The sequence below is a fragment of the Oncorhynchus mykiss genome, chromosome 2 (assembly GCF_013265735.2).
Source record: "Oncorhynchus mykiss isolate Arlee chromosome 2, USDA_OmykA_1.1, whole genome shotgun sequence".
Taxonomy (NCBI): domain Eukaryota; kingdom Metazoa; phylum Chordata; class Actinopteri; order Salmoniformes; family Salmonidae; genus Oncorhynchus; species Oncorhynchus mykiss.
Genome location: NC_048566.1, coordinates 44,084,216 through 44,108,791, shown reverse-complemented (window position 1 = coordinate 44,108,791; position 24,576 = coordinate 44,084,216). Strand labels below are relative to the sequence as shown.

The 24,576-nt window shown below is 41.2% G+C and overlaps 1 protein-coding gene across 3 annotated transcripts in view; it reads left to right on the top strand.

Moving 5' to 3' along the window:
* LOC110490335 (receptor-type tyrosine-protein phosphatase U) overlaps window positions 1–24,232 on the top strand; it is a 338,326-nt gene extending 314,094 nt beyond the window's left edge. For all 3 annotated transcript variants that reach the window (XM_021563676.2, XM_021563683.2, XM_021563669.2), the window contains 3 exons: window positions 1,100–1,257; window positions 19,076–19,211; window positions 23,202–24,232. In XM_021563676.2, coding sequence (XP_021419351.2) covers window positions 1,100–1,257; window positions 19,076–19,211; window positions 23,202–23,270 — 363 coding nt within the window. In that variant the 3' untranslated portion in view covers window positions 23,271–24,232. The remainder of the gene's footprint in view (window positions 1–1,099; window positions 1,258–19,075; window positions 19,212–23,201) is intronic.
* The last annotated feature ends 344 nt before the right edge of the window (window positions 24,233–24,576 follow it).

The window sequence follows — 24,576 nt, the reverse complement described above, 5'->3', positions numbered from 1 at the left end:
GTCACATCCACAATGTGGGATATTCTAATAGGCTCAAATGCACATTTTCTCTCCCTTTTTATTTGTTCATAAAGCGTGTCACAAATTTACCTGACATAGAGAATCAGGCAGAACTCATGAATTAGGCTTCATGTCAATCCCAACTGAAGATGACAGCTCTGTTGTCAAAGTACAGGGAGTACTGGTGTTGTCAAAGTCCCCCTTAGTATGCCGGCAGGAAGAAAAGGAAGATGCCTGTCAATGTTCCCTCCCTACCTCTGTGAAGAATAATAGAGACTTTGTTTGGTGTGCGTGTGCATGTTTGTGCTTGTGCATATGCCTACGTGCCTTTTTGTGTGTGTCTTAATGATCTATTTCTGTCTGTCTGTCAGAACGGTAGAAAGAGCTGAGTTTGTGTACATTACTGTACTGTGTGTGGGTGTGTAAATGAATAGGTGTGTTGCATCACTGTCAACCAGACTGTCCCTGCTGGCAGGTTGTGAGAGGAAGTGCCCATAACCACCCTCATAGAGTGGCATCCTCCTTTCCCCAATCTACCCCTCCTGTCATCCCTCCTCACCTACACTACCTCTCTCTACCTCTCTCCTCTACACTGCACTGTCAAACAGCACCTCACACAACCTGGAAGAATGCAACCCACAGATAGCATAGTGTCGGGAAATGGTGTGTTTGTCTGTGTGAAATGAGGGTGTGTGCAATTGTTTGTGTGTGTGAAAGAGAAATAGGTCCATAGAAAATCCCACTTCCATGATTGTAACTTCTCCTTGCATCCTATTTGTTTGTGTTAGTCCAATCTGCATGATTTACAGTGCATCCCTAGCTCCTTACTTGTAGGGCTGGAGGCTGTTACAGCTGTCACGTGTGCCCCTGCAGCATCAGAGTGATATTAATGCAGGTGCTGGTTTGGGCTATAGCTCTGAGCACACATGGACATCTCTCTTTCACACCTCAGGTCCCAGTCTCACCAGCAGAGCTATAAATCTCTCACACTTATGGACACACATGAACGCGCACACGCAGGCAGGAACTCATGCACACACACATGCATACACACACACATTTAGGTCTCATGAGCTTCATGTTTTCTTTCTGTGCTTAGCCCCAGGAGGGCCAGCTGGTGGTGTGTCAGTTCCAGTTCCTGCGCTGGTCAGCCTACCGCGACGTGCCCGACTCCAAGAAGGCCTTCCTCAGCCTACTGGCTCACGTGCACAAGTGGCAGAGGGAGTGTGGAGATGGCCGCACTGTTGTCCACTGCCTGTGAGTATTCCTGACAATCTGATACACACACAAGTGCTCACATGCACGAACGCAATCACTGGTGCTCTCGTGTATGCTTCAGTGCTCGCTTCGAGCCAAGCAACACTGAAGCATACACAAGAGCACCAGCTGTTCTGGATGACTGTGTGATAACGCTCTTGGTAGCCGATGTGAGCAAGACCTTTAACAACACTGTCATCTCAGATTTTCAAAAAATGCTTTTCAACCATAGCTACACAAGCATTTGTGTAAGAGTATTGATAGCTAGCATAGCATTAAGCCTAGCATTCAGCAGGCAACATTTTCACAAAAACAAGAAAAGCATTCAAATAAAATAATTTACCTTTGAAGAACTTCGGATGTTGTCAATGAGGAGACTCTCAGTTAGATAGCAAATGTTCAGTTTTTCCAAAAATATTATTTGTGTAGGAGAAATCGCTCCGTTTTGTTTATCACGTTTGGCTAAGAAAAAAAAACGAAAATTCAGTCATTACAACGGCAAACTTTTTTCCAAATTAACTCCATAATATCGACAGAAACATGGCAAACGTTGTTTAGAATCAATCCTCAAGGTGTTTTTCACATATCTATTCGATGATAAATCATTCCTGGCAGTTTGGTTTCTCCTCTGAACAAAATGGAAAAATGCACGCACCTGGAGATTACGCAATAGTTTCGACGGAGGACACCGAGCGGACACCTGGTAAATGGAGTCTCTTATGGTCAATTTTCCAATGATATGCCTACAAATACGTCACAATGCTGCAGACACCTTGGGGAAACGACAGAAAGTGTAGTCCTTGCGCATTCACAGCCAGATAAGGAGACATTGGAACACAGCGCATTCAAAATCTGGCTCACTTCCTGTATGAAATGTCATCTTGGTTTCGCCTAGCATTAGTTCTGTGGCACTCACAGACAATATCTTTGCAGTTTTGGAAACGTCAGAGTGTTTTCTTTCCAAAGCTGTCAATTATATGCATAGTCGAGCATCTTTTCGTGACAAAATATCTTGTTTAAAACGAGAACGTTTTTCATCCAAAATGAAATACTGCCCCCAGAGGTTCAAGAGGTTAAACAGGTCAACATTCACAAAGCCGCTGGGCCAGATAGATTACAAGGACGTGTACTCAAAGCATGAGTGAACCAACTGGTAAGTGTCTTCACTGACATTTTCAACCTCTCCCTGACTGAGTCTGTAATACCTACATGTTTCAAGCAGACCACCATAGTCTATGTGCCCAAAGAAGCGAAGCTAACCTGCTTAAATGATTACCGCCCGTAGCACTCAGTGCTTTGAATGGCTGGTCATGGCTCACATCAACAGCGTCCTCCCGGATACCCTAGACCCATTCCAACTTGCATACCGCCCCAACAGATCCAAAGATGATGCAATCTCTATTGCACTCCACAATGCCCTTTCCCACCTGGACAAAATGAGAATGCTGTTCATTGACTACAGCTCAGCCTTCAACACCATAGCGCCCACAAAGCTCATCACTAAGCTAAGGACCCTGGGACTAAACACCTCCGTCTGCAACTGGATCCTGGACATCCTGACGTGCTGCCCCCAGGTGGTAAGAGTAGGCAACAACACGTCTGCCACGCTGATCCTCAACACTGGGGCCCCTCAGGGGTGTGTTCTTTGGCCCCTCCTGTACTCCCTGTTCACCCATGACTGCATGGCCAAACACGACTCCAACACTATCGTTTAGTTTGCTGACGACACAACAGTGGTAGGCCTGATTACCGACAACAATGAGATGGCCTATATGGAGGAGGTCAGAGAAGTGGCAGTGTGGTGCCAGGACAACAATCTCTCTCAATGTGAGCAAGACAAAGGAGCTGATCGTGGACTACAGGAAAAGGCGGGCCGAACAGGCCCCCATTAACATCAACGGGACTGTAGTGGAGCGGGTCGAGAGTTCCAAGTTCCTTGGTGTCCACATCACCAATGAACTATCATGGTCCAAATACACCAAGACAGTTGTGAAGAGGGCACAACAAAACCTTTTCCCCTCAGGAGACTGAAAAGATTTGCCATGGGTCCCTAGATCCTCAAAAGGTTCTACAGCTGCACCATTGAGTACATCCTTACTGGTTGGATCACCGCCTGGTATGGCAACTGCTCGGCATCTGAACATAAGGCGCTACAGAGGGTAGTGCGTACGGCCCAGTACATCACTGGGGTCAAGCTTCCAGCCACCCAGGACCTATATAATAGGCGGTGTCAGAGGAAAAACCATAAAATTGTCAGAGACTCCAGTCACCCAAGTCATAGACTGTTTTCTCTGCTACCGTACGGAAAGCAGTTCCGGAGCACCTAGTCTAGGACCAAAAGGCTCCTTAACAGCTTCTACCCCCAAGCCATAAGACTGCTGGACAATTATTCAAATGGCAACTGGCCTATTACATTGACCACCCCCCTCCATTTGTTTTGTACACTGCTGCTACTCGCTGTTTATTATCTATGCATAGACACTTCACCCCTAGCTACATGTACAAATTACCTGTATTTAGCCTCGTTTTTGTTATGTTATTGTGTTACTTTTTATTTTAATAAAAAAAAAATGCTTTAGTTTATTTTGGTAAATATTTTCTTAGCTCTTCTTGAACTGCACTGTTGGTTAAGTGCTTGTAAGTAAGAATTTCACGGTAATGTATACACTTGTAGTATTCGGAGCATTTGACAAATAAAGTTTGATTTGACACACAGGGACTGACATACACAATCATCCACACATAAACAGCAGTACTCCCAGCTTAGTTCATCCCAGACTGGAGGTCAGCCTTGCCTTTACCTAATCAAACACCAGCAGTCAACATAGCTAGCACCCAATCACAGACAATGAAGTAGGCGTTACATCTGATAAACACCAGTTCATAAGGCTCAAAGCCAATCAGGTACCAGCCATCAGGAATGCCCTGATGAACAACCCCCAGAACATACATCAATCAGTGTAAGAGGTGGTTTGAGCTGTAAGCATGGTGCCACATGGCATATTGGCTGCATTGCACTGTACTCTCCTCCTCTCATGAGAACTCAGCTGAATATAGATCTATGGAGCCTTATGCACATTGCTGAATGACAACACGTGTCCAAAAACACATCACTCAGTGCTGTCACATAGCATTACCCACGACAACCAGGAAAGAGATTATGGCGATTAAATCACTTATGGCTTAATACAGAATGTGCCGGCTCTCACGACAGTAAATTCCAGGCTGCCAAACTGCTGACGCCGATTGATTACCTTAACATTGCCCGTATTGGCTGCCACAGCGACTTGATGTCAGTCTTCCCAGGGTGCATTTCAGGAATGAGGATGTGGCCTCGCCTCCGTTGTTTATTAATGTTCCTATAGCTTATGATGATAACCCAGACCATCTAGCACCAGAAAATGCCACACACAACATGCTTACTGGACCCTGTCCTCACATTTCAAGGCTGCGTTGAGACAATGACTTATCAGGGACCCAAACCCTGCTCAGATAATCCCTACCATTTTGTTGCTGAGCTGTTGTGGTGCTGCTGCAAATGTACATTTTCCCAGAGGTGTTGCCATTCATAATGTAAGTAGCCTAATTTATTTTCCTCTAAATGCCTCTGTCAAAACAACAGATTTTCTCAGCAGTAAGCATGTGCCTATGAACCTGAGTTATACTGTTAGCACTGAGATCTTTTGCACTAGTAAGAAGCCCACTGTTAGCACTTCACCCTGCACTATCAGCTCAAATGTAAATATCACTGTCATGGCTACCTCTGATAAGCCTCCCATTAAAGCAATAAAAACAATCAAGAATCCCAGAAAAGCACTACAAATAGAGTACATTAACATATGTAGCCTAAGAAACAAGGTTCATGAATTCGATAACTTGCTAGCAACAGGAAGCATTCATATACTGGCTATCTCTGAAACTCACTTAGGATATACATTTAATGATACAATTGTAGCAATATATGATTATAACATCTACAGAAGAGACAGGAATGCCAACGGAGGAGGTATTGCTGTTTATATTCAAAGTCATATTCCTGTAAAGCTTAGAGAGGATCTCATGTCAAATGATGTTAAAGTAATATGGGTAAAGGTTCACCTGCCTCACCTAAAGCCTATTCTTGTGGGAAGTTGTTATAGACCACCAAGTGCTAACACTCAGTATCTGGATAATATGTGTGAAATGCTTGATAATGTATAGGATATCAACAGAGAGGTATATTTTCTGGGTGACCTGAATATTGACTGGCTTTCATCAAACTCAAGAAAAAGCTTCAAACTGTAACCTGTGTCTGTAAACTGGTTCAGGTTATCAGTCAACCTACCAGGGTATTTACAAACAGAACAGGAACTAAATCATCCACTTGTATTGACCACATATTTACTAATTTACTGCTCTTAAACCGTATTCAAACCCATCCGGTGTAGGGATCATAATATAATAGGAAAAACAAGGTTCCAAAGACTGGACCTAAATTAGTGCACAGTATAAATTATCATACAAGAGGTTTTACAATGATTTCTATTTTGAAGATGTGACAAATATGTATTGGTCCGATGTGTGTAATGAGGAACATCCTGACACTGCACTTGAAGCATTTATGAAATTGCTTCTTCTGGTTACTGACAGGCATGCACCTATAAAGAAACTGACTGTTAAAAATTCCAAATCCCCATGGTAAATGATTAATTGAAAAACTGTATGGCTCAGAGGAATGAGGCTAAGGGAATGGCAAATAAGTCTGGCAACATAGCAGATTGGAAAACATACAGTAAATGAGAACACACATAGCTAAACTTAACAAAAAGAAGAAAAAACTATACTATGGAACAAAGATAAATGATATGAAGAATGATAGTAAAAAGCTCTGGAGTACCTTAAATGAAAGTATAGGCTTCTAAATTAAGCTAACTCAGCTCCATCCTTCATTGAGGTGAATGGTACTATTCATAATAGTACCAACCAGGTTGGCACCCGGAAGGACTCTGGCGTTGTTCACACTGCTCGTTCACACAGCTCGTTCAGTGGGTAAGTGAATGCTCCTACCACTGTCTCTTCCAAGCATCTTTGACCAGTGTTTTGGCTTAATGCACCGCATACTGCTTGTATCCACAGCACTAATCTGCGAGTTGGTAATCTCCCGCTCATTTAGTAAAGTGCAGCCAGGATCCATACAGTGAGCAAGTTGTCCGATTTTCTCTCTGTTTATCGTACTGGTGCATGTGTGTTGCTTGTATGTGTTTGCCATTTCACTGGTGGCGCTTGTTTTTGGGGTGTGGGTTGTGTTTGCGAACTCATTTTAGCTCACAACAAGCTTGTAGCATGGCCAAAAATACTCTAGAAATACTCTGCAAAGCTCAATGTGGAAGAGGAATACGTCTCAAGCACTACACTCCATGAACTAATTGATCAACGAAAATAGTTCTATAAAGATCTAATAGATCTGCTGGAAAATAATGCTGAGACCTTCCTGCAACTCTTTATGGATTCTACCAACAAAAGGGTTGATGATCTGTTTAAGGATGTAATGGAATATAAACACTGTTTTGAATTTACACTGTCAGAGGTGGAGGAGCTAAAGGGACGAATGTCACCAGCGAGACGTCATTCAAAACCATGTCTGAGGATTTTCGCAATTTTCCAAACAACACTTGACAAGCATTCTTCCAAAGGAGACTCTTGGTTACCAACCGGTCTAAAAAAAAAATATAATTAAAAGTTTCTCACAAATCCTTCTCCCCTGAATTCTGCAAATTACAAAAAGTATAAGAACAAATTTGTGACTGGTTTCAGGAAGGCGTATGTTGCAGGTTACTACTTCACAGGAGAGCCATTTGAACGTAAACATTTTATTTTTTATCAAAATGTTTTTTGACAGAGATGCCTTCTGGAACGTGAACTTTCATGTGCCTTAATAAGAAACTTGTATGCCATCTGTAAATATGAATAAAATTGTTAAATTGCAAGCCTAGTTTATTTATCCACATATAGATACTTTTGTACCTGTTTTCTCCATCTTCACAAGGTCCTTTGCTGTTGTTCTGGGATTGATTTGTACTTTTCGCATGAAAGTGCGTTCATCTCTAGGAGACAGAATGCTTCTTCTTCCTGAGCGGTATGACGACTGTGTGGTCCCATGGTGTTTATACTTGTGTACTATTGTTTGTACAGATGAACGTGGTACCTTCAGGTGTTTGGAAATTGCACACAAGGATGAACCAGACTAGTGGAGGTCTACAATTTTTTTTTCTGAGGTCTTGGCCTATTTCTTTTGATTTTCCCATGATGTCAAGCAAAGAGGCACTGAGTTTGAAGGTTTGAAGGCCTTGAAATACATCCACAGGTACACCTCCAATTGACTCAAATGATGTCAAAAAGCTTATCAGAAGCTTCTAAAACCTTGACATAATTTTCTGGAATTTTCTAAGCTGTTTAACCTCTTGGCGCACCCATCCTGTTAGCGGGATCATTTTCGTCAACATCCGCTGAAGTGCAGAGCGCCAAATTCAAATTAAATTACTAAAAATATTACATTTTAATGAAATCACAAGTGCAATATAGCAAAACACAGCTTAGCTTGTGACACGCCACCAGATTTCCAAAAAGCTTTTCTGCGAAAGCAAACCAAGCGTTTATGTAAGGACACCTCTCTCAGCAGACAAATCATTACAAACAGCTAGCAGCAAAGTAGATTGGTCACGAAAGTCAGAAAAGCAATAAAATGAATCACTTACCTTTGATGATCTTAAGATGTTTGCACTCACGAGACTCCCAGTTACACAATAAATGTTCCTTTTGTCCCATAAAGATTATTTTTATATCCAAAATACCTCCATTTGGTTGGCGCGTTATGTTCAGTAATCCACAAGCTCGAGCGGTCACGACGGGACAGACGAAAATTCCAAATAGTATCCGTAAAGTTCGTAGAAAAATTGTCAAACGTTTTTTATAATCAATCCTCAGGTTGTTTTTACAATAAATAATCGATAATATCCACTGACGCGATGTGATCGTTCTCGCTCATTTTTCAGAATAAAAGGCTGAAACTATGTCTAAAGACTGTTCACACCATGTGGAAGCCACAGGGAAATGATTCTGGTTGATATCCCTTTAAATGGAGGGAAGGCATGCAATGGTACAGGGAGCTTACAAAATAGAAGGCACTTCCTCTTTGGATTTTCCTCAGGTTTTCGCCTGCAATATCAGTTATGTTAATTACCTGTTAATGCCAGGAGTTCCTCTAGAGGAACACCTCCCCCCCCCGTTCAGCTCAAACCGTGGCGCATGGAACGCAAAAATATTCTTAGAAATACAGTGCCTTGCGAAAGTATTCGGCCCCCTTGAACTTTGCGACCTTTTGCCACATTTCAGGCTTCAAACATAAAGATATAAAACTGTATTTTTTTGTGAAGAATCAACAACAAGTGGGACACAATCATGAAGTGGAACAACATTTATTGGATATTTCAAACTTTTTTAACAAATCAAAAACTGAAAAATTGGGCGTGCAAAATTATTCAGCCCCTTTACTTTCAGTGCAGCAAACTCTCTCCAGAAGTTCAGTGAGGATCTCTGAATGATCCAATGTTGACCTAAATGACTAATGATGATAAATACAATCCACCTGTGTGTAATCAAGTCTCCGTATAAATGCACCTGCACTGTGATAGTCTCAGAGGTCAGTCAAAAGCGCAGAGAGCATCATGAAGAACAAGGAACACACCAGGCAGGTCCGAGATACTGTTGTGAAGAAGTTTAAAGCCGGATTTGGATACAAAAATATTTCCCAAGCTTTAAACATCCCAAGGAGCACTGTGCAAGCGATAATATTGAAATGGAAGGAGTATCAGACCACTGCAAATCTACCAAGACCTGGCCGTCCCTCTAAACTTTCAGCTCATACAAGGAGAAGACTGATCAGAGATGCAGCCAAGAGGCCCATGATCACTCTGGATGAACTGCAGAGATCTACAGCTGAGGTGGGAGACTCTGTCCATAGGACAACAATCAGTCATATATTGCACAAATCTGGCCTTTATGGAAGAGTGGCAAGAAGAAAGCCATTTCTTAAAGATATCCATAAAAAGTGTTGTTTAATGTTTGCCATAAGCCACCTGGGAGACACACCAAACATGTGGAAGAAGGTGCTCTGGTCAGATGAAACCAAAATTGAACTTTTTGGCAACAATGCAAAACATTATGTTTGGCGTAAAAGCAACACAGCTGAACACACCATCCCCACTGTCAAACATGGTGGTGGCAGCATCATGGTTTGGGCCTGCTTTTCTTCAGCAGGGACAGGGAAGATGGTTAAAATTGATGGGAAGATGTATGGAGCCAAATACAGGACCATTCTGGGAGAAAACCTGATGGAGTCTGCAAAAGACCTGAGACTGGGACGGAGATTTGTCTTCCAACAAGACAATGATCCAAAACATAAAGCAAAATCTACAATGGAATGGTTCAAAAATAAACATATCCAGGTGTTAGAATGGCCAAGTCAAAGTCCAGACCTGAATCCAATCGAGAATCTGTGGAAAGAACTGAAAACTGCTGTTCACAAATGCTCTCCATCCAACCTCACTGAGCTCGAGCTGTTTTGCAAGGAGGAATGGGAAAAAAATTCAATCTCTCGATGTGCAAAACTGATAGAGACATACCCCAAGCGACTTACAACTGTAATCGCAGCAAAAGGTGGCGCTACAAAGTATTAACTTAAGGGGGCTGAATAATTTTGCACGCCCAATTTTTCAGTTTTTGATTTGTTAAAAAAGTTTGAACTATCCAATAAATGTCGTTCCACTTCATGATTGTGTCCCACTTGTTTTTGGTTCTTTACAAAAAATACAGTTTTATATCTTTATGTTTGAAGCCTGAAATGTGGCAAAAGGTCGCAAAGTTCAAGGGGGCCGAATACTTTCGCAAGGCACTGTATTTAACCTCCACACATTAACAAGTCCAATAGCTCAAATGAAAGATAAACACCTTGTTCATCTACCCAGCATGTCAGATTTTTTAAATGTTCTACGGCGAAAACACACCACATATTTATATTAGACCACCACCGAAACCAAGACAAGCGGCAGCCATTTTGTCCCAGAAAATATAAAATTATAAAAGCAGGATTAAAAAATAAATCGCTCACTAACCTTTTGAAAATCTTCATCAGATGACAGTGATAGGACATGTTACACAGTACATTTTTTTTTTTTTCAATAATATGCCATATATATCCATAAATGTCCATTTACAATGTGCTCATGTTCAGAAATTACTCAAAAATGCCCGCAGGAAATCTAGGTAGCTCGGCAAGATAACGTAAATAGACATCATAAACTTTGGCTAAATATACATGTTCTACATATAGTTAGAAAGATACACTGCTTCTTTATGCAACCGCTTTGGTACATTTATTTTTAACGTTACAGAAATCGCACACTATTCAATTTGCTGAGACGGCGATCAGATATAAGCTACATTTCTCCGTAATGTTGGAGTCAACAGAAACACAGATTTAAGCATAAATATTCCCTTACCTTCGATGGTCTTCGTTCAGAATGTTCTGGAAGGGTTCATACTTACCCAATACATCGTTTGGTTTCAAGTCTTGCGTCTTTGTATTAGCTACAGCTAATAACATCAGCTGAAATGCACCCAAAACGTCCTCTGGTCCGGAAACGTTGCGCATCAAAACTTCAAAATTACATATTATATGTCGACTAAACAGGTCAAACTAAGTGCAGAAGCAAGCTTTATGATGTTTTTAACACACAAAACAAATTTCAATTCAACCGGGCATCGTTTGCTCTTCCCAGGAGTGCTGGAACAAAGGAATGGCTGTGACCAATTCGCGCCCTAACGCACAGGTTTTTTTCTCGCGGCACTTACTCAAATCACTCCCATAGGGCCAATTCTCGCGCGATTTGAATGATTGAACGCTCTACAGAAAGAGGACATCTAGTGGAAGAGATGGAAAGTGTCCCCAGATCCATAAGTGGTCGGGAAGGGTGGGGGCGATGACGTCAAAGTTGCTCCAACTTTCATGACCACAAAAACTAGTTTGGAAGAATGCATGCCCTGTGAGTTCTGCTATACTGACAGACATAATTCCAACGGTTTTAGAAGCTTTAGAGTGTTTTCTATCCAATAATAATTATTATATGCATATATTAGCAATTTTTGAGAATTTTTTTTTCAGTTTACTAGGGGTACCCAATTTCTCCAAAGGGGGCGTAAATCTGCCATGCCCTCAAAAGGATAATTATACTCACAGGCAATATTTTGACAGTTTTGGAAACTTTTGAGTGTTTTCTATCCTAATCTAACAATTACATCTATATTCTAGTTTCTGGGCCTGAGAAATAGGCTTCATTTGGGTACGTTTTTCATCCAAACATCAAAATACTGCCCCCTACACTCAACAGGTTAAACAAGTTTTAATGACTTCAACATAAGTGTATGTAAACTTCTGACTTCAACTGTAGGTATTCCTCTAGTCTAGATGGGATAGGGCAGTGTGCAGTGCAATGGTGATTGCATCGTCTGTTGATCTATTGGGGCGGCAAGCAAATTGAAGTTGGTCTAGGGTGTCAGGTAAGGTAGAGGTGATTTGATCCTTGACGAGTCGCTCAAAGCACTTCATGATGACAGAAGTGAGTGCTACGGGGCGATAAACATTTAGTTCAATTACCTTTGCTTTCTTGGGTACAGGATCAATGGTGGACATCTTGAAGCATGTGGGGACAGTAGACTTGGACAGGGAAAGATTGATAATACAGTGGGGCAAAAAAGTATTTAGTCTGCCACCAATTGTGCAAGTTCTCCCACTTAAAAAGATGAGAGAGACCTGTAATTTTCATCATAGGTACACTTCAAATATGACAGACAAAATGAGAAGAAAAAAATCCAGAAAATCACATTGTAGCATTTTTAATGAATTTATTTGCAAATTATGGTGGAAAATAAGTATTTGGTCAACAACAATAGTTTATCTCAATACTTTGTTATATACCCTCTGTTGGCAATGACAAAGGTCAAAAGTTTTCTGTAAGTCTTCACAAGGTTTTCACACACTGTTGCTGGTATTTTGGCCCATTCCTCCATGCAGATCTCCTCTAGAGCAGTGATGTTTTGGGGCTGTTGCTGGGCAACACGGACTTTCAACTCCCTCCAAATATTTTCTATGAGGTTGAGATCTGGAGACTGGCTAGGCCACTCTAGGACCTTGAAATGCTTCTTACGAAGCCACTCCTTCGTTGCCCGGGCGGTGTGTTTGGGATCATTGTCATGCTGAAAGACCCAGCCACGTTTCATCTTCAATGCCCTTGCTGATAGAAGGAGGTTTTCACTCAAAATCTCACGATACATGGCCTCATTCATTCTTTCCTTTACACGGATCAGTCGTCCTGGTTCCCTTTGCAGAAAAACAGCCCCAAAGATGTTTCCACCACCATGCTTCACAGTAGGTATGGTGTTCTTTGGATGCAACTCAGCATTCTTTGTCCTCCAAACACGACGAGTTGAGTTTTTACCAAAAAGTTATATTTTGGTTTCATCTGACCATATGACATTCTCCCAATCTTCTTCTGGATCATCCAAATGCTCTCTAGCAAACTTCAGACGGGCCTGGACATGTACTGGCTTAAGCAGGGGGACACATCTGTCACTGCAGGATTTGAGTCCCTGGCGGCGTAGTGTGTTACTGATGGTAGGCTTTGTTACTTTGGTCCCAGCTCTCTGCAGGTCATTCACTATGATTATTTTGGCCCCATGGGGTGAGATGTTGCGTGGAGCCCCAGATCGAGGGAGATTATCAGTGGTCTTGTATGTCTTCCATTTCCTAATAATTGCTCCCACAGTTAATTTCTTCAAACCAAGCTGCTTACCCATTGCAGATTCAGTCTTCCCAGCCTGGTGCAGGTCTACAATTTTGTTTCTGGTGTCCTTTGACAGCTCTTTGGTCTTGGCCATACTGGAGTTTGGAGTGTGACTGTTTGAGGTTGTGGACAGGTGTCTTTTATACTTAGTACAAGTTCAAACAGGTGTCATTAATACAGGTAATGTGTGGAGGACAGAGGAACGTCTTAAAGAAGAAGTTACAGGTCTGTGAGAGCCAGAAATCTTACCTGTTTGTAGGTGACCAAATACCTATTTTCCACCATAACTTGCAAATAAATTCATTAAAAATCCTACGTGATTTTCTGGATTTTTTTTTTCTTCTAATTTTGTCTGTCATTAGTTGAAGTGTACCTACGATGAAAATTACAGGCCTCTCTCATCTTTTTAAGTGGGAGAACTTGCACAATTGGTGGCTGACTAAATACTTTTTTGCCCCACTGTATCTGTAAACACTCCAGCCAGCTGGTCTGCGGATGCTCTGAGGATGCAGCTAGGGTTATATTCAAGGTTTAACATTCTTAAATGTCACTCACGTCGGCCACAGAGAAGGAGAGCTCACAGTCTTTGGTAGCGGGCCGCGTCGGTGGCACTGTGTTATCCTCAAAGCGGGCAAAGAAGGTGTTTAGCTTGTCCAGAAGCAAGACATCGGTGTCCTCAACATGGCTGGTTTTCACTTTGCAGTACGTGATTGTCTGTAGACCCTGCCACATAGTCTCGTATCTTAGCCTTTGAATTGCGACGCCTCTGTCTCTATACTGACGTTTTGTCTGTTTGATTGCCTTACGGAGTGAATAACTACACTTTGTTAAATGGTTAAATGCAATGTTTTGCACTTGAGTTTTGCGCGAATGCTTCCATCTTTCCACAGTTTCTGGGTTGGATAGGTTTTAATAGTCACAATGGGTACAACATCTCCTATACACTTCCTGATAAACTCAGTCACCGTATCAGTATATGCGTCTATATTATTCTCTGAGGGTACCTGGAACATGTCTCGTGATCAGAACATTCTTGAAGTGTGGATTCTGATTGGTCAGACCAGCATTGTCCTTAGAACGGGTACTTCCTGTTTGAGTTTCTGCCTATAGGAAGGGAGGAGCAAAATGGAGCCGTGATTAGATTTGCCGTAAGGAGAACAGGGAAGGGCCTTGTCGGCATTCCGGAAGTTGGAGTAGCAGTGGTCGAGTTTTGTAGCAGCCGAGTACTACAGTCAATTTGATAATTGAATTTCGGCATTCTTTTCCTTAAATTTGCTTTGTTAAACTCCCCAGCTACTATACATGTGACCTCAGGATATGTGGTTTCCAGTTTGTATAAAGTTCAGGGACGTTCTTTGAGGGCAGTTGTGGTATCGGCTTGAGGGGGGATATACACAAATTCTCTTCGGAGGTAATATGGTCGGCATTTGATTGACATATTCTAGGTCGGGTGAACAAAATGTCTTTAGTTCCTGTATGTTATCACAATCACATCATGAGTCGTTAATCATGAAACATACACCCCCCCCCTTCTTCTTCCTGGAGAGATATTTGTTCCTGTCTGCACAATGAACTGAGAACCCAACTGACTCTTTTCTAAGAGCACGGCAACCCTCTCTGATAGGCACAAGTAGGTGTACCGAAATATTCCAAGTCCATTTTCTCAAAAGTGAGGTTACAAGTTTATCAGAGTACACTACAGTTGTTCCTCAACTGTAGTGTATGGTATGCCATTTTCTAGCTCTGAGTCTAAACTTTTATCCAATGTAAAAAAAAAAAAACATAATTTCAAATTTTGCTACATAAGGCCGAATCGAGGCGGTCGGTCACATTTACTCACCTACTTCGGATATCCCAAAAAATATATTTTACTAACAAATTCCATAATTCCTTAAATAATATAAAGTACATTTAGAAAATAAATCAACTGTTGAAAAAGAAAAAGGTATATTCAACTATCCCATCTCAATTTATTGTTGGAAGTAAGACCTATAGTGATCCTGATGTTATTTCATGTGAATTTAATAACTTTTTTGAAATGGAGAAATAGAGAAAACTGATGGAAATGCCTTGGATTACATTAAGGGACATTTCCCTTCTCTGCTTCAGTTTGATCCTCCTGATGTGATGGAGGTAATTGGTAACTTAAAGATATCAGCAGCAGGTCATGATGAGATTAGTGTCTGTTTGGTGAAAAATTGCCGGCATTAATATGGAGTTGGTCCCCCCCTTTGCTGCTATAACAGCCTCCACTCTTCTGGTAAAGGCTAGATGTTGGAACATTGTTCCGGGGACTTGCTTCCATTCAGCCACAGCATTAGTGAGGTCGGGCACTGATGTTTGGCGATTAGGCCTGGCTCGCAGTCGGCGTTCCAATTTATCCCAAAGGTGTTCAATGGGGTTGAGGTCAAGGCTCTGTGCAGGCCAGTCAAGTTCTTCCACACCGATCTCCAAAAAAAATTCTGTATGGACCTCTCTTCGTGCACGGTGGCACTGTCATGCTGAAACAGGAAAGGACCTTCTCCAAACTGTTGCCACAAAGTTGGAAGTACAAAATGAAGCTCCCAACGAACAGTTCTTGTGCTGACGTTGCTTTCAGAGACAGATTGGAACTCGGTAGTGAGTGTTGCAACCAAGGACAGACGATTTTTACACGGCCCCGTTCTGGGAGCTTGTGTGGGCTACCATTTCGAGGCTGAGCCATTGTTACTCCTAGAAGTTTCCACTTCATAATAACACCACACAGTTGACTGGGGCAGCTCTAGCAGGGCAGAAATTTGTTATTGGGAAGGTGGCATCATATGATAATGAAACGTTGAAAGTCACTGAGCTCTTCAGCAAGCCCATTCTACAGCCCATTCTAATGTTTGTCTATGGATTTTGTTCACCTGTCAGCAACGGGTGGGCCTAAAATAGCCAAATCCACTCATTTGAAGGGGTGTCCACATACTTTTATATATAGTGCAAATATAATTGGATATATAGTTATGTTTATGCAATCGGCTCTGCATCTACCAGGGCGAAGATATCCTGTGGCGTGCCACAGGGTTCGATAATTGGAATTTTGTTATTCCTAATCTATATCAATGCCCTTGCTGCTGTGTCTTCTGCTGTGTCTTCTGTGTTCCCATTTTCTTTGCTGATGATACTAATTTGATTTTATCACAATCATTTTTATTCACTAATTAATAAAGCCAACTCAGTCATGGCCAAATCTTCTGAGCAAATTATCTTTCAATGTAAAAAAAATCCTACTTTATTGTATTCACTAGTAAGAATAAGAAATATTATACAGAAAAAAGATCCACCATCTCATTTGGTGGGAATGAAATGGAAGAAGTCATTTCCAGAGTTTTAATTGATGAAAAGGTATCATGGAAAGACCATATTCCATTATTTTGCAGCAAAGTGATGAAAGATTAGTGGTTTGGTTCATCAGGCTTGTTTCCTAACTCTATACAATATTTTAATTTAACCATATCTCATTTACTGTACTGCCTGGGCCAGTACTGTACGTATGTCTCCTACCTACACAAAGTACTCATCATACAAAAAGACTAGCCACCTCTAATTATCTGCACTCCATCTGAGACTCAATATATATTGCCAATTATGCACTTTAATCTACAAATACTCATACCTCCCACAGTGTACCTAAACCCTTCAATGGATTCGTCCAGGTTCATTCTGAAATTCACCCTCCCCAATGCCGCACCTCACATAGTTAATTCTCTATCAGATACAGAGGTAACATACTCTGGAATTCTTATCTTCACATTGCTGAAACATCATCATCCCTCAATAACTTCAAGCGGAGACTGGGGGTCAGCCTGATGAACCAAACTACTCAGTAATCTCCTCCAAATAGCCCAACTCTCACATGCACACATATGTATTTTGGAACTTACAATATGTATTGTATATAGTTTTTTTGTAGTGTGGTTTTCATATAAGCCCAAATAAACCACACCTGCACCCCGTTAAAAAATATATTTATATGTGTTGGTGTTTTTCATTGGTGAAAAAAATTAAAAGTAACAAAACCCTTTGATATTGCCAACCACTTTTTAATACCTTTTTTGTTGACTAGATTAGCTAACTTTGGCATGACATGCAAACAACAAATTCTGAGTTCACAGTCATACATAATGGACCAAATAATGAAACACAAGCACTGTAGCTTTGAATTCCGCAAAGTGAGCAGAAAAAATCATTGCTATCTATAAATAAGGATAAACCACCTGGAACCGACCACCTGGATGGTAAATTACAGAGGTTGGTAGCGGAATACATTGTGACTCCTATTTGCCACATCTTCAATCTAAGCCTAGAAGACAGTGTGCCCTCAGGCCTGGATGGAGGCAAAGGGCATTACGCAGCCCAAAAATAGCAAAGCACCCTTTAATGGTTCAAACAGCAGACCAATCAGCTTGTTAACGGTGCTTAGCGAGCTTTTGGAAGAAATCGTGTTCGACCGAATACAATGTTATTTTACAGATGTTTTCTTACAGACTATACTTATAGGGGAGGACACTCAACATGCCTCCTACCTACACTGACACAAATGACTGATTATTGACTGAATGAAAATTATAATAATGTGATTGTGGGAAGTGTTTTGTTAGACTTCCGTGCAGGCTTTGATATCATTGTTCATAACATATTGTTGAAAGAATGTAGGTGTTATGGATTAACATCCTCTGATTTATCATGGATGGACAGTTACCTGTCCAATAGAACACAGAGGTTTTTCTTTAATGGAAGCCTCTCTAATGCAAATTCGTTTGAGTGGGGTGTACGACAGGGCAGTTGGCTTGGCCCATTGTTGTTTTCTATGTTTTACTAATGACCTTCCACTGACCTTGAATAAAGCTTGTGTGTCCATGTATGTTGACGACTTAACAGTATACAGTGCCTTAGGAAAGTATTCAGACCCATTGACTTTTCCACATTTTGTTACGTTGTAGCCTTATTCTAAAATGTATTAAATCGTTTTTTCCCCTCATCAATCTACACACAATACTCCATAATGACAAAGCAAAAACAGGTTTTTAGAATTTGTTCCTAGTTTAATAAAACTGGTCAACTGAAATATCACATTTACATAACTATTCAGACAGTTTACTCAGTACTTTGTTGAAGCACATTTGGCAGCGATTACAGCATCGAGTCTTCTTGGGTATGACGCTACAAGTTTGGCCTACATGTATTTGGGGAGTTTCTCCCATTCTTCTCTGCAGATCCTCTCAAGTTCTGCCAGGTTGGTTGGGGAGTGCTGTTGCACAGCTATTTTCAGGTCTCTCCAGAGATGTTCGATTGGGTTCAAGTCCAGGCTCTGGCTGGGCCACTCAAGGGCATTCAGAGACTTATCTCAAAGCCATTCCTACGTTGTCTTGGCTGTGTGCTTAGGGTCATTGTCCCGTTGGAAGGTGAACCTTCGCCTCACTCTGAGATCCTGAGCATTCTGGAGCACGTTTTCATCGGATTCTCAGACCCTGAGAAACAAGATTCTCTGGTCTGATGAAACCAAGATTGAACTCTTTAGCTTAAATGCCAAGCGTCACGTCTAGAGGAAACCTGAGGAGGAAACCATCACTACGGTGAAGCATGGTCGTGGCAGCATCATGCTGTGGCAGTGTTTTTTAGCTGCAGGGACTGGGAGACTAGTCAGGATGAATGCACTAGCTGTGGGCCACTGGATGGGAGCGTCTGCTGAATGGATAAATTGCAATGTAAATGTATTTCTGCTATGTATATTTATGTATATTATGCATTTTATCTGTTGTGTTGTTTCCTGTTTGGACCCCAGGAAGAGTAGCCGCTGCCTCGGCAGCAGCTAATTGGGGATCCTAATAAATACTAAATACTAAAATCCTAGCATCTTAACACTGAAGGTTGTGTTTCAACTCCTCGTTCTCTAACAACTCCTCCCTGTCTTATAGGAACGGCGGTGGGCGCAGTGGGACATTCTGTGCCAGCACCATCCTGCTGGAGATGATACAGTACCAGAACATGGTGGACATCTTCTACTCCATCAAGACACTCCGCAACTCCAAACCCAACATGGTGGAGTCACTGGTATGTGGAGGGGAGCTGCCCGGCTGCAATTTAGCTTTGGAGTATTTTTGCGAGGAATTCCGTCCCAGGTTAAGCGAACATAATTCCCCTTTATGTTCGCTTTTCTCTCTGTGTATTCTGACCTTGAATTTAGCATGAAAATAGCATGCTATTCACTCACTATTCGTTTGAGGTGGAGCTCGTATAAGCTCGAGGTGGAGCTCGAATGGCAGAGGTGTGTCTACAGATACGCTCTATTATGACCTTAACTTAATTCCCTAATATTTCCACCACATTTACACGCGAGGAAACCGTGATTGAGGAAACCATGAATAAGGTCTAGCGAACCAATTAGTTCCAAGTGGAAAAATAATCTATTAAATGTTTTCCCCATGGAAATAACACCATTCTCCATGCAGTGTAATTTACAATTTGATAGGATCTATTGATAAGAACTAGGTTAATAAGTAATCTGTTTGGATAAGGTGATTGTAAATATGAATTACACTTATTTTAGATCTATTTTACCTTATGATCGCCGGAGACAAATGTGAAACCAGTCATATGGCAGCAAGAGTAAAGTTTATGAAATGCAGTGCCATTATGCAGAATATAAATTGTACGTATGGCCTTTTAACTTGCAGGGCACTCTTGAATGTCAAAATGATTGGTTACCCGGACTTTCTCTGTCTCCTATTTCTATCATGTTAAATATCAGTATCGACTGTCAGTAGGCCTTCAGTTGATATATCCTATCTTATTATTCAGTTTAATTACATTGTTTTGTTTACTTTCATTTACTTCCTCTGTAAACGCTTCATGGCCGTTCAGTTGTTGCTGAGGATCATTACTAACAGTTGATAATATAAAATAAGACATGTAGGCTAATTTAATCATTATGAATTAGAGCGCATGGCGTAATACTTGACCTTGTCATCACACAGTTCCATGGTTAATGCAGGCACTAGACAACGATATTCTCCCTATTTTAATTATATCTACACTAATCTTCCAACATTACCATGGGTTGAAGAACTGCATGTGGCAATTTTCAGAATGAATCAAACCACTGTTTTCTTTCTTTCCTGCGTAAAGACTCTCCAAACCTGGTTTTATGATTCATAAATACTTTCCGAAACCTAAATAATCTACAAGATCAGAGTATTTTTTTATCTACCAGTTGATGCTGAAATGGAGACGAATATGCATGTATTTATAAGGCATTCTTTCATTGATACCTTATATTCTGAACCCGTTCTTTCAATGTTTAAAAAATATATAAAAAAATATTTCACCTTTATTTAACCAGGTAGGCTAGTTGAGAAGAAGTTATAATTTACAACTGCGACCTGACCAAGATAAAGCAAAGCAGTTCAACAACACAGAGATACACATGGAATAAACAAACATACAGTCATGGCCAAAAGTTTTGAGAATGACACAAATATTAATTTCCACAAAGTTTGCGGCTTCAGTGTCTTTAGATATTTTATCAGATGTTACTATGGAACACTGAAGTATAATTACAAGCATTTCATAAGTGTCAAAGGCTTTTATTGACAATTACATGAAGTTGATGCAAAGAGTCAATATTTGCAGTGTTGATCCTTCCTTTTCAAGACCTCTGCAATCCGCCCTGGCATGCTGACAATTAACTTCTGGGCCACATCCTGACTGAGGTTAGCCCATTCTTGCATAATCAATGCTTGGAGTTTGTCAGAATTTGTGGGTTTTTGTTTGTTCACCCGCCTCTTGAGGATTGACCACAAGTTCTCAATGGAATTAAGGTTGGGGAGTTTCCTGGCCATGGACCCAAAATGTCGATGTTTTGTTCCCTGAGCCACTTAGTTATCACTTGCCTTATGGCAAGTTGCTCCAACATGCTGGAAAAGGCATTGTTCGTCACCAAACTGTTCCTGGATGGTTGGGAGAAGTTGTTTTCGGGGATGTGTTGGTACCATTCTTTATTCATGGCTGTGTTCTTAGGCAAAATTGTGAGTGAGCTCACTCCCTTGGCTGAGAAGCAACCCCACACATGAATGGCCTCAGGATGCTTTACTGTTGGCATGACACAGGACTGATGGTAGCGCTCACCTTGTCTTCTCCGGAAAGCTTTTTTCCGGATGCCCCTAACAATCGGAAAGTGGATTCATCAGAGAAAATGACTTTACCCCAGTCCTCAGCAGTTCAATACCTGTACCTTTTGCAGAATATCAGGCTGTCCCTGATATTTTACCTGGAGATAAGTGGCTTCTTTGCTGCCCTTATTGACACCTGGCCATTCTCAAAGTCTTCGCCTCACTGTGTGTGCAGATGCACTCACACCTGCCTGCTGCCATTCCTGAGCAAGCTCTGTACTGGTGGTGCCCCAATCCCGCAGCTGAATCAACTTTAGGAGACAGTCCTGGCACTTGCTGGACTTTCTTGGGCGCCCTGAAGCCTTCTTCACAACAATTGAACCACTCTCCTTGAAGTTCTTGATGGTTGATTTAGGTGCAATCTTACTGGCAGCAATATCCTTAACTGTGAAGCCATTTTTGTGCAAAGCAATGATGACAGCACGTGTTTCCCTGCAGGTAACTATGGTTGACAGAGGAAGAACAATGATTCCAAGCCCCACCCTCCTTTTGAAGCTTACAGTCTGTTATTCGAACTCCGTCATCATGACAGAGTTATCTCCAACCTTGTCCTCGTCAACACTCACACCTGTGTTAACGAAAGAATCACTGACCTGATGTCAGCTGGTCCTTTTGTGGCAGGGCTGAAATGCAGTGGAAATGTTTTTTGGGGATTCAGTTAATTTGTATGGCAAAGAGGGACTTTTCAATTAATCTAATCACTCTTCATAACATTCTGGAGTATATGCAAATTGCCATCATACAAACTGAGGCAGTAGACTTTGTGAAAATGTATATTTGTGTCATTCTCAAAACTTTTGGCCACGACTGTAGTCAATAATACAAGTAGAAAAAGTCTATATACAGATTTTGCAAATGAGGTAAGATAAGGGAGGTAAGGCAATAAAATAGGCCATAGTGGCGAGGTAAATTCCATATTTCTCTCAATTTGTTTACATTCCTGTTAGTGAACATTTCTCCTTTGCCAAGATAATCCATCCACCTGACAGGTGTGGCATATCAAGAATCTGATTAAACAGCATGATCATTACACAGATGCATCTTGTGCTGGGGATAATAAAGGGCCACTGAAAATGTGGTGTTTAGTCACACAACACAATGACACAGATATCTCAAGTTGAGGGAGCATGCAATTGGCATGCTGATTGCAGGAATGTCAACCAGAGCTGTTGAAAGATAATTTAATGTTAATTTCTGTACCATTAGTCGCATCCAATGTCGTTTTAGAAAATTGGCAGTACGTCCAACCGGCCTCACCATCACAGACCATGTGTATAACCTGGCTCCCAAGTGGGTGGGCCTATGCCCATCCATGGCTGCGCCCCTGCCCAGTCATGTGAAATCCATAGATTAGGGTCTGATTTCCTTATATGAGCTGTAACTCAGGAAAACCATAAAAAAAATTTGCATGCGCATTTACATATATATGTTTGTGAAGTATTAAAGGAGCACCCTATTTAACGGGATGACTTAAGATACATTAAATGTACTAAAAACCTTATTGAATGAAATTTTGACGAGAAAATCTGTTGGCTCAGCAAGTGGGAGGGTTTTCAGCAATTCAATTACATTTATTCAGAATGTTTAAGGTAGCCACACCTGCAGAGCGCGTTAGGTGACCCGAAAAAGTTATGTCTGAATACCAAATACTGAGAGGTGTGTGGGATAGGCATGAGTAGGAAAGGCCTAAATTCCGAAGTAGGGATCGGGCCTAAGATGAAATTGAATTTCAATTCAAGACTTAAAAAGATATATTTTATTGAAGCTTTTTAAATTTTTCAGTTCCTGAGTTTAAATGGATTTGACCCTAACCCTACATATCACTACCATTGTTGATCTATGTAACTAATGCATGTATGTGTGTATTCTGCAGGACCAATACCGATTCTGCTACGACCTTATCCTGGAGTACTTGGACTGCATAGAAGATAGCATGAGATAGCAATGTTCCGTAGCTGGTGCGTCTTGTGGGCTGTGACTGCTGACTGGGTTACACACCCTGTGACCCCCTCAACATTTACTTAATTGTTTGGATTAATGTGCCTAAGGTGTTGTGAAGTACAACAATAGACAAAAAAGGGAGAAGTGCTCCTCACTTTTAAACCTTTAATGTACAGCTGTGGTTTCCTCCATTTTATTGTTGACGTTGGTTGTTTTCCTTTATGATACTTTCAGCTTAGTTTTTGTGCGTTCTTGGTATTTGCCTCTGGACTGGAGCTCTTTTGTGCTAAATGTTTCTGTGGCATCAACGATGGAGAAACACGAGAGAGTACCTGTGGAGAGGTTACCCTGCCTTTCATCATTTTTCTTCAAACATGGATGGCCCGGGCAGTTTTTTTGTCTTGTTGTTGAGAGTCCGGCGCTAAAAACAGAATTTGACTCTACATGGAAGTGTTCCGGTCTCTCCAAGAGACACAGCAAATGCAGTCTACTGTGGTGAATACAAGATATCTCTACCACAAACTGCCTTACCGTCCACTAACACTGGGGGAGATATAGTACAACTCGATGGAATGATTTCAATGGGCTACATGAAAAACAGTGCTTTGCATAATACATTTTCCAATTTGGCAGTGCTATGATAAATAGATGAGAGTCATCGAGACAGGAGGAAGAAGTACAATTTTATGTGTTTGCCACTTTTTGTGAAGGGCCGACCTGGTATGTCATAAGACTGATCCAATGCCAATCAAACGGGATGCCTAACCTGTCACTTAATTTAATCGTGTCAATCCCACAGACTGACTTGAATCCTGTCTTCACTTTGTTCTACTCCTTCATGTTGATACATGTACAGTGCATTCGGAAGGTATTCAGACCCCTTGACTTTTTCCACATTTTATTCTGTTACACCCTTATTCTAAAATGGATGACATACTTTTCCCCTCATCAATCTACACACAATACCCCATAATGACAAAGCAAAAACAGTTTTCTTGAATTTCTTGCAAATGTATAAAAACACTGGAAATAGCTTATTTACATAAGTATTCAGACCCTTTGCTATGAGACTCAAAATTTAGTTCAGGTGCATCCTGTTTCCATTGCTCATTCTTGGGATGTTTCTACAACTTCATTGGAGTCCACCTGTGGTAAATTCAATTGATTGAACATGATTTCGAAAGGCACACACCTGCCTATATAAGTTCCCACAATTGACAGTGCATGTCAGAGCAAAAACTAAGTTGTGAGGTCAAAGGAATTGTCCGTAGAGCTCTGAGACAGGATTGTGTCGAGGCACAGATCTG